Raw genomic sequence first — 14,338 nt, 5'->3', positions numbered from 1 at the left:
AAAGATCACAAACATATCTTAATAAATAAATAAAGATATATATATATATCCATCCATCCATTTTCTTGCACCCTTTTTCCCTCAGTGGGGTCGGGAGGGTTGCTGGTGCCCATCTCCAGCCAACGTTTCGGGCGAGAGGCGGGGTACACCCTGGACAGGTCGCCAGTCTGTCGCAGTATTATTATTATTATTATTATTATTATTGCTGATAGAAAAAAGTCTGTTTTCCCTACACTGGTGGTAGCTGAATTTTGCTTGGATGTTCTCACCTTTATGTCAACTAAAAGGGAAAAAAGAACAAAAAGGAAAAAAATCCCAAAAGAAAAATAAGAAATTTAAAATAAGAATCCATAACAGCATTAAACGAACTGAAGAGCAGCAATGTTTAGGCTTAAACGTTTTCTTAATTCAGCAGAAAACATTTTCTGCAGAATTATTGATATACTTACCATATACAATGTTTCCCATAATCATTCGTGTTTCAGCTAAAAATGTGGGAAAAGCTTTAAAATATCTCAGCTGTCATTGTAGACATATAACATCAAACTGAAGTATTCTGGATTTTCTGTGTTTTTTCTGGTCTAAGTGTTTGCTGTTGAAGTTTATCATCTTGAAAAAGATTATAGTCATAACACCATCATTGAGCAATAAGGCATAGTAGTCTTAGAAAACGTACATTTATCAATTTCAAGAAGGTAATGAATCATTTTCATAAAAACATTAATCTGGCTTTTGAAAAATCTGAATCTTGTACATTTTGTTTTCATTTCGTTGTCCACCCACTGCTTCTGTTTGCAAACCTTTTTGACAGATTTTTATGTTGTTGTTGTTGTTGTTTGGCTCATTCCAGTCTCTAGTATCTGTGGTTTGTGCATAATTCACCCTGGCATGTAATGTTTCCACCTGAAAAAAACTGATGCCAGCTCAATGTAGGCTGTCTGGGTATCATCTGTCTGCACATGGCGTGAGCACTGCTGAGACAAGTCAAATGTAAACACAAGTGCCCTTGCCTGAGAGACAGTCTGGCAGGTCGGCCTGCGGAGACAGAAGCATCAGGCTGTGTCACGCAAGCTGTGACCCTTCCTACAGTGTCTGCATACCGTGTCAGTCTAAATATGTCCCTGGATCACTTTATGAGTCAAAATGGCCTCCAGCAGGATAGCATGGTAGCTTATTTCCCCCYCCCCCCCCCCCTCTTCCAATTAGGTCAGCCAGTATGCATTGTATGTCTACCTTGTGAAAATAATTATGTGAAATTCAGCAAACAGTTTAAGGAATTAACGTCACAGTATGAAGGCATCAATTGACACGCTAAAAGTCATAACATGCAGCCCTGTGCAAAAAATTTTATTGTTTTTCTATCGTGACTGAACTGAACTAAGCTAAAATATCATCTTCAAAGATCAAACAAAGTATAAGGTTCATTGGAAGTAAATCATAAAGATGAGTAATGATTCAGGACTTTTAACAGATATTCCAGTTATAATTTGTGCCAAATTAAAACAGACTCACTTCTTTTTGTCCTTTTCCTTCTTGAGCGGCTGCTGTGAACATCCCTGCAGCGCTTGTCCCATCAGCGTTTCAGCAGCTACCTTCCTCCTGTTGAAGGCATTCATCTCTTCTTCCAGTTCTCGCCTTTTCTCCTCCAGATTCCTCTTTTCTTCCTGGTGCATGCGCTTCAGCACTTCAAATTTCTCGTGAAGCTGAGGAACAGAGAAGCGGAAAGCTCAACACGAGACACACCCCAGCTCCTTCATTTATTTGCGACGTGTCTCGTTACATGTTCACTCCTCACCTCTTTTTCTTTTTCTTTCAGCTCGGCTTCCGTTTCCTTCACTTTGTTAACAAACATCTGTCTCATTGATTCCTCTCTGTGCTGCAGCTCTTTGAGGAACTCCCTTCTTTTGGCCTCATACATCTCCTGCAGACTGGAGAACACAAACACAGCCTATGAACAAGATGTGACGCTGAGAGCCAGCTGTAGCAGCGTTTTCTGATTTCATACTCAGCTTAGTTAGCTCATTGTAATGAAAGAAGTTATTTACTGTAATGTAAAAAAAAAAGTAATTTCTTCTGGGTTTTTTTTTTGTTTTTTATGCACATGCTGGCAATTTTCAGGTGATCAAACTAATCTTAGTAGCACACAAATACACCTGAGTAAAAACTAAATGCAGTTAGTGACAGTGATTTTACGTTCTGCTGCTTTTGGAGGCTGAAGTATTAAAAACAATGACCTAATTAATATAAAGAAACAGAAGAGAATTTATTGACATTCAACAAAAGATTACAAAGTCCTTTTCAAGACTTTATGACTCCAATGACCCACAGTGAGAAGAATCATCTCCCAACATTGAGAAAACAAGAAACAGAAATGGCCTGCCAACCAAAATTACTCCAAGAGTCCAACAAGAGCCTCAATTGTCTCAGTCAAGAGCCTGACATGTGATAAAAAACAAAAATGCTTGATGAGTCTCAAGGCTTTTGAGAAAATATTCTAAAGCCTTGAATGAAATGAACAAAGAAATTCAGGAAATGAATATGATACTTTTAAAACATGCCGGCGGTAGTGAATGGAAACCTAAAGAACCTGTACGACTTGCAAGAAAATCTGCAAAGAGAATGTCCATCCATCAGTTCTTGACCTTAAATTAAATTCAAACATACTCAGGTTATCCAGAAGGAAAATGATCCAAAGCGCAGCTTTGTAAATCTACTTTTGACTCACACAAAACACCAAAATGTAAAGTTTTAGATTGGCCTCGTCAAAGTTTGAAAGTAAATCAAATTGAGATGCCATATAAGAGCTTGAAACGCGTTAATAAAAAATGACTAAATCTTTAGTTTGGATCAGTAACATTAATGTTGGAGCAACATGGAGGAAATATGACGGCAGAAGAAAATTATTTCTGTTCATTTTTTACAGTGCAGCAAGGCAAACAGCGCCCCCCAGAGCCCATATTTAGTTATTAATATGATAACAACGACTCGGTGATGCAGTCCAAGGTTCTACAGCCGGCTGTATAAGATGACCTCAATCAGACCATGTTTGAAGGCCTTCCCTACATATAAAATAAAACAATTTTGCAAAGAACAGGTCAAGATTTCTCAAACAATATCCAGCATTCTTGAAAAAGTCTCACTGAAAGCTGCTGCAAAAGTTTACTGCCAGCTCTTGTCACTAACGGGTGCCAAACAGTGTTCAGGTTCAGGAAGAAAATTGTTTCATCACAAATTGCTATATTGGTTTACGCAGCCTTTTAATAAAACCTTATCTTTGTCTGAAATTCAAATTTTGCTTTGATGATCTTAAATATTTGAATTTCACAAATAAAAAGCAAAAACAAAAGAAATCTGAAGGGCAAATACTTTTTCACAGAACCCCTTAATGGATCTACTGAGGGTTGTGAATGATAACAAAGATGTGGAGGCACAACGTTTTTTTGTCTAACATGGCAGCAAATCTAAATAACCTACTTTAGAACATGTACGCCTAACTGGCATTGACATTTTGTTTGTGAGATAGTGGGATGCGCTCATTAGATTATGCAGATGGATCTCCATGACGCGGAATAAATCAGWTGCTGTTTTCTAACACATTCCCCTCAGCGAAATGCTCTGAAATTCCCTMATTTCACCTGAACGACTGGCTGTCAGGGTCAGTGTCCTTGAAGCCCATCTCTTGTAGCTTGCAGCGGCGATAGAGTTCGTAGTGACGAGAGTGCGTTTGCTCCCGGAGATCATCCATGTTGACGCGCAGAAGCATCTCTCTCAGATGGACAAAGTCACAGTGCTCTTCGTTTTCCACTGGACAAACGAGAAAGAACCGTGCTGGCTGCTCAGTTTTCAAAAGCTGCAAACATCCCTCTATCTGGTACCCTGATTGTGACAAGATTTTGTTGTGTAATAACAGCAGAATCACCCTGTACAGCTCCCCAGGGGTACGACCTCGCTTTCACCACTCTGTTCCCTATTTTAACATCCTCCGTGCTTCCAACGACAGCAAAGGGAAGGCGAGCCTGTAACACAGAGAGAGGAAGAGAAGACCTTTAAAATCTGTAAATATTTATCACAGTAGAGTTGGTGTGATGCTAAAAATACGTTAGGCACAAACAGGCTAGTGTAGTCGGCTAAGTGTTAACACAGTTCCACTCGTACTGACTACATTAAGAAACAAATCTCTGAATTTATGCTACAGACCAGATAAATCGTAGAAATGTTCTCAAGGCAAACACAGTGCATTGTAAAAAGGTACGTCAGTCACTGTTGCTCCCACAAGAGGGCAGTGTTAGGAAAACACCCGATAGTCTGTTTGATGAGCTCCTCAAAATTGTAAAGCTGCTGTTGGTGGTCATAAACATTTGCTCTGGAGTGAGTGGAMTACAAAAATATAAAAATAAGCAACAAGTATTTAAAATCTAAATTCATAGAATATTTGTAGCAAAATGAGACCTTCAGAGTGTACTGAATTAAAGAAAAGAAAAAAGCTGAACTTGTGTAGCTCTTCCAGTGGCAACAGGCTTTTAAAGCATGAACRTTTTTTGTTTCCACTGTTACGTTGCTACCTTTTGGTTAAACTTCAATAAGTTGAGTGCTTTTGCAAGGCAACKTAACCTTTGTACTGCTGAGCAAGCTTGTCTTTAGAATTTGCTTTTTTTTWAATGTTTGTAATGTTAGTAAAATACAGCGTTGTGACACTTGTGCATTTAATTATATAGTCTCATTTGTGCCTATTAAAAGCTTAAAAATGATGTCATCAGAAATTAAGCATATGTGGAAGCCGTTCACTTTAATTTATGGACCATAACATAGAGGCAACATATTTTAGCCAAATCATATCCAATGTTTAACAAGGTTCTAAACATCACAAAAATCAGGACAAGTCTTAGGAATTATCCTTTTTTTCTCAGCATCCAAAAATAATAGATTATTAGGTCAACTAAAGCTACTGTGTTCTTAGTAAAAATGCGTTCACTCATTTTACTAAATACCCAAAATAAGACCGAAAAGTGAAAAATATTGTTCATTGTGCAAATATTTCCCTAAAATTAAACAAGTCACACGTACTGTACAATCTGAGTCCCTGTTTCTAAGACTCACATTTAAGGAGGAGTTTATCTCTCCAACTTCCTCATCCTCGTTCGGAAACTGATATATCTGCACGCCGTAGCTCTGCAGCTCGTTCATGATCTTCTTCTTTAAGTTTCCCAGGTCGGTCTTTGACATGATGTCTGCCTTTGCAATAACGGGAATGATGTTGACCTGAACAGAGAAACCACAAGATGAGCCTCAAAAGAWGGAGCTGAGGAAATGGGCTTTCATCCTCTCACCTTGCTGTCCAGCTTCTTCATCAYAACCAGATCAAGAGATTTCAGGGTGTGCCCGGWGGGAGCGATGAAATACAGGCAGATGTGGATTCTGSTGTCGTCGTAGTTGGAGAGGGAGCGYTTTATTTTTAGCTCCTCTTCCAGATATTTCTCAAACTGGGCTTCGATGTAGTCAAGAATGGGTTTGCAGCTGTGAAACCAGATATAAAAACATCAACTAGATATTTTTGTACGTTTTAAGCAGATTTCTTATGCTTTCTTACTGATCTATTAGTTTCCRGGGTAAAGACTCTGTTGTCTGCCAAAAATGTCAGACTTTTCTACTTCCTGCTGTCTGATCTGTCAGACAGGGACTGAATCTGTGCCATATTTTCTCCCCAGCTTACATGCCAACACAAGCTCCTTAATCTAAAGATCTACTGGACAGCATGAAGGGGGAGGGGGATTAGTGGCGGACACTGATCTCACCATGAGGCATTTCTAGTAATTTCTTTCACAGAACTTCAACATTATCCAACTATTTTACTGTCATCATTCAATATACTATGCTGTCTGAGAAGCATTAAAAACATGACATATGGGGTCAGGAGACATCAGGAAAACCTTTTAAATAAACTGAAATATTTGTAAGAAAGCATATAAATATGTGCTAGTCAGTAATTTAAACAGGATACAATGCACATTCAAATGTTTCTTAGAGTGTCAGCATTTGGATGGAAATTGTTTTTGAATCTCTAAGCATTGGGKTTTTAAGGACTTGAGAAAACTGAATAAGTCCTTATTTCTTTTTCTGCAAAAAAAAAAAAAAAAGATAACACTTTAATTCATGGGCCATAAGAAAAATGTGCCGGTGTGACAAAGGCGAAAAAAAAAAGGGAGCCAATAATGGTTTATAAATGTTGGTGATAATACTTTCAACAAGGCACATAGCTACTTTGTTAAGTCCTTTRCGTCTTTTTRTGAGTTAAAGATAAAACAGTTGCTATTGTGTTTCTGTAATCAGAGCAATAATGTTCCAAGCCATGTGAGGTCCTGTGTGATGCATGCTGAAGGAAAGCAATCTTTTTTACTTAGTCATCGCTGAWGTGGGGGGCAGTGGGGTGTTCTTCTTCTAAGTCAATAAAATTCAAATATTTAATCTATTGTGTTGTTGTGCATGTCAACAAAATAAATCTGGAAAAGAAAAAGCTCCAAATTTGGTGCAAAGYCAGATGCTATGTTTGTTTTGTTTGCTATTTTATCATCTAAACAGCAGGGTTGGACAGAAAAAAAWCACGCCACAGCATGCACTGCCGMTCTTCACCTTTCATCCTTGTTGATTTGGTCTCCAAAGCCTACAGTGTGCACAATGCTCAGCTTCAGTTTGACAGTGTGCTCCTGCAGCTCGTACGTCTGCGAACGCAGCTTCACTTCTTGCTCATAATGATCAGCTTCCTCGTTTTCAAATGTCGTGTTGAAAAGCGTGTTGATCAGCGTTGATTTGCCTATTCCTGTTTCACCTTAGACACAAAAAGCAAACTATGAAGACTTCACCCAATTAATCGACGTCATAGGTAGTGAACTCGTGCTGTGCTGAGACGTACCTACACAGAGGATGTTGAAGCAAAATCCCTGAGCAACTAACTTCCTGACCACTTGATGAGGAAGGYTGTTGAACCCCACTTGGCCACTGAGCTCCAGGCTTCGCATTTCTTCATTCTTAGTAACCGTATGCGGAGAAACAAAATAAGTCAGTATATTAGTACTGTTTGTGCCAACTATTTCCAAAACCCTTTAATTTAGAGTGTTCTGTTAGTAAGAGGAGAATGGAGCGGCCATCTTTCAGCCAGATGACCAGCAACAAGTGGAGGTGGGGAGTGGACACTATGGTACTCGACAGCCAGAAACAGTCAAGCACTTATCCTGGTATCTCTGTAAACGGACTTTAAACTGTGAAACGGCGTGAAGAAATACTTTAGAAATCTCTGCTTTTAAAACCTTTTATTGAGTCGGTATGTTCAGAAGTTTCTCCTTCAACACTGGATCCACCCAGGGGGGGGGGGGGGGAATCTTGGCATCTTGCAAAAAGGCTCAACATGAGGAGCAATATGTGTTGAACACAGCAGCCTTCCTTTTCAGCCTCCCTCTCTCATAGAGAGACAAAGAGCTCTTTATCTGGAGGTTATTCCACAGAGGACGTCCAAGCTGATGGCTACCCTGGTACCCACAACCCCAAATGACATTAAAACAAAAACTACTGGCAATATTCACCATGCAATTTTTTTTTTTGCCAGAAAACAAATCAGAATTACATTACGTTATGATAACAATATGCATGTTATCAGTGGCGCAACTACACATTATTCAGGTGGATGCGAAAACATAGAGCGACGCCCCCCCTCCGAGGCTACAATACGTGAAGGGTAAAACTTGCTACATTTACCTCGTTATGTGCGCGAGGTGAAGGAGCGTAAGGCGCGCTGAAGTGTATGGGAAGACATCATCGGCGCGCAGCCCCCTCCAGAGGGGGTTTTGGCGCCCCCTCTGATGCTGCGCCCCTATGCGTTGCATACCCTGCATACCCACTTCTTGCGCCACTGCATGTTATATTCCTAAACATTGCGAGAGCATGTCCTCAAAGTTGGCTGGTAGAATTGTTTTTTGCAAAGCAACGCCATAAGTCCTAGTGAGGTAGTTAACATCACTACACAAAGAGGCTTATGCTTATCTTTATCTTCTTAACTCAGCCTCTTACAGCCCACTGTCCTGTTTCATTCAAACTAACCCTCTGCCCTGGTCATTCAGCACCTGTCAGAAGTATTAGATGCTCATCCCGGGAGCTGCTTGAATGCAAGCAGCACATTTTGTTGCTTAGGTAGGCTTTTTTTTTTTTCCGAGAGAGAGACTGCTCCAAAAGAAAAGCATGTCCAGCCGTGTAATGACGTCTTCATCCTGATTCATTAACCACAGAGCTTTCTCAGCATCATGCAGGCAGCAGCATCCCGTCACTGCGCAGCCTTTTGGTATTTGTAATCAGCAGTCACTGCAGACATCGCACTTAAAGAGAGAGAGAAAAAAAAAAACATCTTACCTCATCGGCCGCCATCATCACAAGTGTCTGAGTCCAGGAATAATAATCAGCCTTCATCCAGACCTGCTCCCCTCACGCTCCCCGCTCAGTGCGGCTGATTCAAGGCAACACGCCCTCTGTGCAGGAGGGCGGCATTACAGCTTCACTTCTCTGAGAGTCCTCCTCACACACCATGTGCAATACTTAGATGCGTTTAATCCTTTGTGATAGAATTGGGTCTTTGTTTTATTTTTTGGTTTCTAAAATGATTACGTCGTTATTTTTCTTTTTCTTTTCTTCGCGTTTTGAAAGGGTGACCATATGGCTGGGTGGGGGGGGGGGGCACAACACCAACACCAAAGGCAGAGAGGATTTCAGGAGTTTCGTAAAGCTGTTCTTTAATAAAGATTGATGGGACCGAGAATGGAAGTTAAGGACAAAAATGAACATCAATATAAATAAATGAATGCTATATTATTCACTTGCCTAATACTAATTTATCGCCACGAAACAACGTGACTGAGTGTTGTGTGTGGGGGGGGGGGGTTCTGTGTGGGCAACTAAAATATACCTAAAAATAAAACAGGCAACATCTTGATTTTTAGCACCCCATCCTTGTAGGGTTCCAGTAAGTTTTAGCAGATTCTTTATTTCAAGTTTATTCAGACCTTGTTTTAATTGTGAATTAGCAATGTCCTGAAACAAGTAGCTATATTTGACGAATCACTCGGTTTTTTTATTTTCACTTAAGTTTAAATGTATTTTTTTCCCATTATTATTTTGCTTTTTTTATTGTTTTCCGCTTTTGTATCTACCGTAAGTTTGTTAGTTTGTTAGTATGTTGAATTGTTTGCTGTTATTTTAGGTTTGGCATATAACAAAAGCAGTACCAAATAGCTTGTGTGTTGTTGTTTTTTTTGTTTTGTTTTTGTTGTTTTTCATCTTAACTCTATAGGTYACAGTTAATACTAATAATAATGCTGCTAAAATACGGATGTTAGTTCCCTTTCGAACATGAAGACATGGTTTTAATAGACTCTTAATGTCAGTCTTTATCAAAAGTCAAAAAGGATGCAAAAAAACGTTACACTATGCTATTGCTGCTTTATTCAAACTAAGTCGGTATCTATTCAGTCATTTTTGCATGTTTAAAATTATGTAATGCAAAATACAAGTCCAAAAGAATGTAAAAATGGGGGGGGGGGCAGTGTGTTACTCAGGTATTTTAAAACATAAACAGGTTATGTACAAAATCAACAAAATAATGTAGGCATAAATAATTAGGGAAAACTTACTAGACAGTTTAAACTCCAATGTAGTTTTTCTTTTCTTTTCTTTCTTTCTTTTTTTTTTTTTCTTTAATAATGGCAACGCTGATCCCCTGCAGGAGCCCCCCGGACAGCCTTTGGACGGGGAGTGTCTGCATATTAAACAGGCTGGACAGATTTGGCGAGGCGCCGGCGGAAGCAGCAGGTTGTGGTGGAGGACAACAGAGCGGGACACGCAGCGCAGCTATCCTCCTCATCGCTCACCTGTAGCTGTTGTAGTTTACATAGGAAAAGCAGAGCCATGGCTCTGACCCAGGAAGCCGTGTTGTGTTTTCTGCTGGAGCGCGGAGGCAAAGTGAAAAACTCCGAGCTGGTGAACCATTTCAAGAGCCTCATCAACGGCGGCGATCCCGCGGGAAAGCAGCACAATAGAGAGCTGTTCAAGAAGCTGGTGAACAGCGTCGCGGTGGTCAGACAGGTCGACGAGGTGAAGTTCGTGGTGGTGAGGAAGAGGTACCAGGACTTTGTGAAAGAGGAGATGGATCAGAGCTTGTTCGGTCAAACCGCGAACAGCAACGCGCGGCGCTCGTCCAGTGCGAGCAATTACTACAGTGATGATAAGAGCTGCGTGGAGAGTTTGCAGGAAAGCAGGCCTGCTGTATCCACGGCGGATTCGGCCACGGTTAAAGTCCTGAGTATCTCCCGAGATCAGCCGTGCAGAGCGAGTAAATCCGGGGCTGTGTTCGCTGTCATAGCAGTCAGATCCCCAGAGAGAGACTCCGCGGCGGGAGCAAGAGACGGATTGCGCTCCCAGGTGCATCAGCAGCATGGAAACCCTGACAAAGCAGTCATCCGAGTTCCATCACTCCCAGCTCTAACTTCTAACTCCTCGTCTCAACAGAGGGAGTTAATAAAAGAGCCTCAGTGTTGGAAATCCAAGCAGGCAGGAGCCAAGCAGGCCCCAGGTTCTCCCCTGGTGAGGCCCCAAAACAAGACCCTCAGACAGGCTGATGATGAGTCTGTGCCTTTGGAGCCAATAGCCCATGAGTGGCTTGTTAAGTGTGCTGCTGGGCTGTGGGGACAAATATATGCTTTGCTGCTGCAGGACACACGCTTGGCACAGAAGAAGGATTTCATGTCAGGTTTCACAGCCTTGCACTGGGCYGCCAAGGACGGCAGCTGTGAGATCATACACAAACTCATTGACGTTTCCAGCAAAAGGGGCACCTACGTGAATGTCAACAGCAAAGCACACGGAGGGTACACGCCTTTGCACATTGCAGCCATGCATGGTCACTCTGAGGTCATGGTTGCTCTCGTGCAGCGCTACGGAGCCAGCGTGAGCGAAAGGGACAACGACGGCAAGAAGGCGCTTCACTACCTGGGGAAAGGTGCGTCGGCTGAGGTCAGGGCCCTGCTGGGAGGACCTCAGCAGAGCGGAGAGAAGATGGAGGGCGAGGAGTACAAGGAGCACACAAGAGGCTTCAACACTATCAGCAAACTGTTCCACCCTCACTTAGGAAAGAAACATAAAACTTGCAGGTTTGCTCATGAGTGGTAAGAGGGGCCCACGAGGGAATCTAGGGATGTCACAACTGTTAAGATATGGACAGCTGGTAAAACAAAAACATGATTCGATTTTATTTTAACCAAAACGATAAACGTACCAGAATCATCATTGTTATTTTGATTTAGATTTCAGCAAATATGTCAAATAGTCTCCGTCTTGATTTAGTTGTGGTTTTGAAGTCCACATTTTTTCAAGTTAAGTTATTTATCCTTATGTCCTATATATAGATTAACGCAACCTAATTTGTCTGGCTGTCTACTTCTGCAGCTGGTCTACAGTGAGCTGGACAGACATGGCACATGCGGCTTTCACGTTGGTGGAAAAAGTGAAGGGGCGAAGGGCTGGATTACTCTTTGATTTATATCGCAAAACTGTGTTTACTCCAGATATACGTCTGGTATATAATTTAAAGGACTTTAAACCCTTCGAGAGGCATGGTGGAAACATTTTGGTGGATTTAAAACCTTTGTGTACCTTGACGCAGCCAATCCACAGCTAGTGTCCACAGTGTACTGTCTTGTACAGCTTTGTACAGTGTATCACTGGTTTGATAAGCGTACTATTTATGCATAGTATATAATTTTGGTTTATTAGTATTAACGATGAATGACTAATTTTCAACAAATTATATTGTTTAAGTTTTTTTTAACCTAATGTGTAAAATACCTGTAGATGTGACTCTTGATTTTGTAGCATTGTTTTTTTTATGTTGTTGTATTTATTGACTAATGAACACTGACCATAAAAACACAGCAGTCTAATGAAACACGGACTTCCAAAATACAACATTTGTAGAAAGCACACCGGATTAAAAACCTGCTAATTCTTTGTTTTATATCCTGAAGCATCTGAGATGGCGAGGGGGTTCGACCTCACATGTTTGAGTCTGCAACCTCTGTCTTTCTCGCACTGGAGAGATAATATTTTTCTAACTTCTTCCCTGGCGCGTTGACTTTAGTAGCGCAGTAATGGACTGTGCTGCAGGTGTAAGCCAGGAGGAGGTAACAGGGCTGAGCTCTATGTAAGTAAGTCAACTGGCTCTAGTTGATGGTGATACGGCTTTTCTGCAGAAATCATCACTTGGACTTGAAAATCATTCTAATGCAAAGCAGCGACTAGACTACGTGATGTTATGGATTTTATCTAAGCCTTTCATTCCTAAGATTATGCCTTGTGTGATGTCACCAGAGGCATGTGTGATCAAGCTTGCTTTTTGGAGCATAGAATTGTCATTATTAAATAACAATTTAGATAGAATAGCAAAACTAATATAAACTGACGGATGTATCAGTGGTAAACTAAAATAATATGGGTTGATTTTACAGAAACGTCTAGCTAGTAGCTTTAAATTCTATACTAATATAATACAGATAATATTAGTCTAAACCACAGATTAACCAATTTTAAATGTGAAATATAAATTCTCATCTGTTTCTTGGCAAACTAAAAATTTGTATAGACACATTCTGTATGTATTTTATAACAGTTGATCTTTTTTTTTGTTAAGTGTGATACACTTTAAAAAGTACTTCTTCATATTTTCTAGTTAAGAATTTGTCTAAAGTGTAGCATTATTAGATGTTTACAGTTTATTTGAATAAATCCAATTGGTCCTCTTCTAAAGACCGAGCCTTCCTTTATTCTCAGACCAAACATCCATTACAGCAGGGATTTTCTGCTTCTTGTTTGAGAGGGTACATGTTATGTTTGGTGCACTGAAAAAGTACAATTTTTTTCTCTTTTGCTGACCCAGAAAATGAGTCTCTGAAGACATGAAAAGAGACACAGATGATGTCGTCACTATCAAAACAGCAGCAGAACAATGTCCTCTTTGTAGTTAGTAGGAAACAAAGCCTTTTCTGCGTGGACAAAAGATGTTTGCACTCATATAAATATTATACTGAACCAAGTGATTAGCTTGAACAAAGTTTTCTTTGATATTGTCAAAGGACTCATTGATTAGAAAAGATGATCATTCAATGATAGATCAAAGCTCTAAAGCAAGACAAACTCAATGCACTTTGACAGATTTGTAGAACAGGGTTAATACTCTCTGCAGTTTGCAACAGCTATGAGGGGTGAGATAATAAAAACTTGTCCAAAGCAAACTGGACAATTTCTTACCAAAACTAAAATCTAAAACTAATGACAAAAAAAAGAACAAGGCTAAGTTTAGTTGTACCTTTTCTGAGATGCACTATTTTACAAATGTGTTACAAGATTCTGTGACTAAAGTAAAACTTTAAAATTATGGTGTTTCTGACTGTGTCACAGCCTTGATGACGAACCAAATATGTTCTTATCTGGTGTAATGCTAATCAGTGGAGATAACACAGCTGTAGGTTCTTCATATTTCTCGACGTAAGAAATGCTTTAGCATATACATCAGGAGAAAAGTTCCAGCTGACTAAACAGAATAGCTGACAACAAAGTCTTTATCAGGAGATCCTCTCAGTTCAGAGACAACAGCAAATAAATCACAGTTTATCTTGACTGACAGTGACACAGCCTTTGGTCTCAGCAACAGAGTACACGTTTTAGACAACCAAAGTTTAGGAGACTATAAGGTTCTTAAATTATTTATTTTTAATGCTTTTGTGGAAAATACAATTCAATTTTGTTCAGTTTTGATTTGCATTCCGTGCTGCACAAGGAAACTACAACAAATTAGGAAAGGTATTCATGCCCTTTAAATTTTTCCATATTTTATTACAGTGATAAACTTTCTGTTTGGGTTTACTGTAATGTGATACATTAAAACTGTATATTTGTGATTATGGCTCTAAACTTATTTTACAGATTAAAATGCTGAAACTGCTGAAGCCCTTTTGATTACAGGAAAACATGGAAGCTAACCTAAAAGCTGATTCTATTTATGCATTTTTTTCCCCTTCAAAATAAAATGTGCAATCCAAACTGTATGAAAAGGCACTTCAATGAACTTTGATGTCACACTCAATGCACTGCCACCTGCTGGGAAGCTTGTGTAAATCTACCAAAGAAAGAATTGAACCCTATTGGCCAGGTAAATTAATAACATAAAAAAAACGGTGAAGTATTAATTTTATGTAATTGCGATTGTTCATCAGTCAAATAAAGTGGACGTATAGCTTTACTGGAAATATGT

General features: G+C 39.9%; 2 protein-coding genes across 2 annotated transcripts; one reads left to right on the top strand and one right to left on the bottom strand.

Moving 5' to 3' along the window:
* Nucleotides 1–824: 824 nt before the first annotated feature.
* On the bottom strand, nucleotides 825–8,572 carry septin8 (septin-8-A). The gene is made up of 9 exons (XM_008420048.2): nucleotides 8,395–8,572; nucleotides 6,908–7,022; nucleotides 6,628–6,823; nucleotides 5,328–5,514; nucleotides 5,098–5,259; nucleotides 3,920–4,016; nucleotides 3,636–3,804; nucleotides 1,796–1,928; nucleotides 825–1,703 (listed from the first exon to the last, which is right to left on the bottom strand). Exons 1-9 carry the CDS (start codon nucleotides 8,449–8,451, stop codon nucleotides 1,509–1,511), a joined length of 1,311 nt encoding a protein of 436 aa, XP_008418270.1. The 5' UTR covers nucleotides 8,452–8,572; the 3' UTR covers nucleotides 825–1,508.
* A 131-nt stretch (nucleotides 8,573–8,703) lies between these two features.
* Nucleotides 8,704–14,106, top strand: sowahab (sosondowah ankyrin repeat domain family member Ab). The gene has a single exon (XM_008420049.2). The coding sequence runs from the start codon at nucleotides 9,943–9,945 to the stop codon at nucleotides 11,200–11,202; it is 1,260 nt and encodes a 419-aa protein (XP_008418271.1). The 5' UTR covers nucleotides 8,704–9,942; the 3' UTR covers nucleotides 11,203–14,106.
* The last annotated feature ends 232 nt before the right edge of the window (nucleotides 14,107–14,338 follow it).

The sequence above is a fragment of the Poecilia reticulata genome, linkage group LG10 (genome assembly GCF_000633615.1).
Source record: "Poecilia reticulata strain Guanapo linkage group LG10, Guppy_female_1.0+MT, whole genome shotgun sequence".
Taxonomy (NCBI): Eukaryota; Metazoa; Chordata; class Actinopteri; order Cyprinodontiformes; family Poeciliidae; genus Poecilia; species Poecilia reticulata.
Note: the sequence above shows the minus strand (reverse complement) of the source record. Positions and strands in the feature narration are given on the sequence as shown.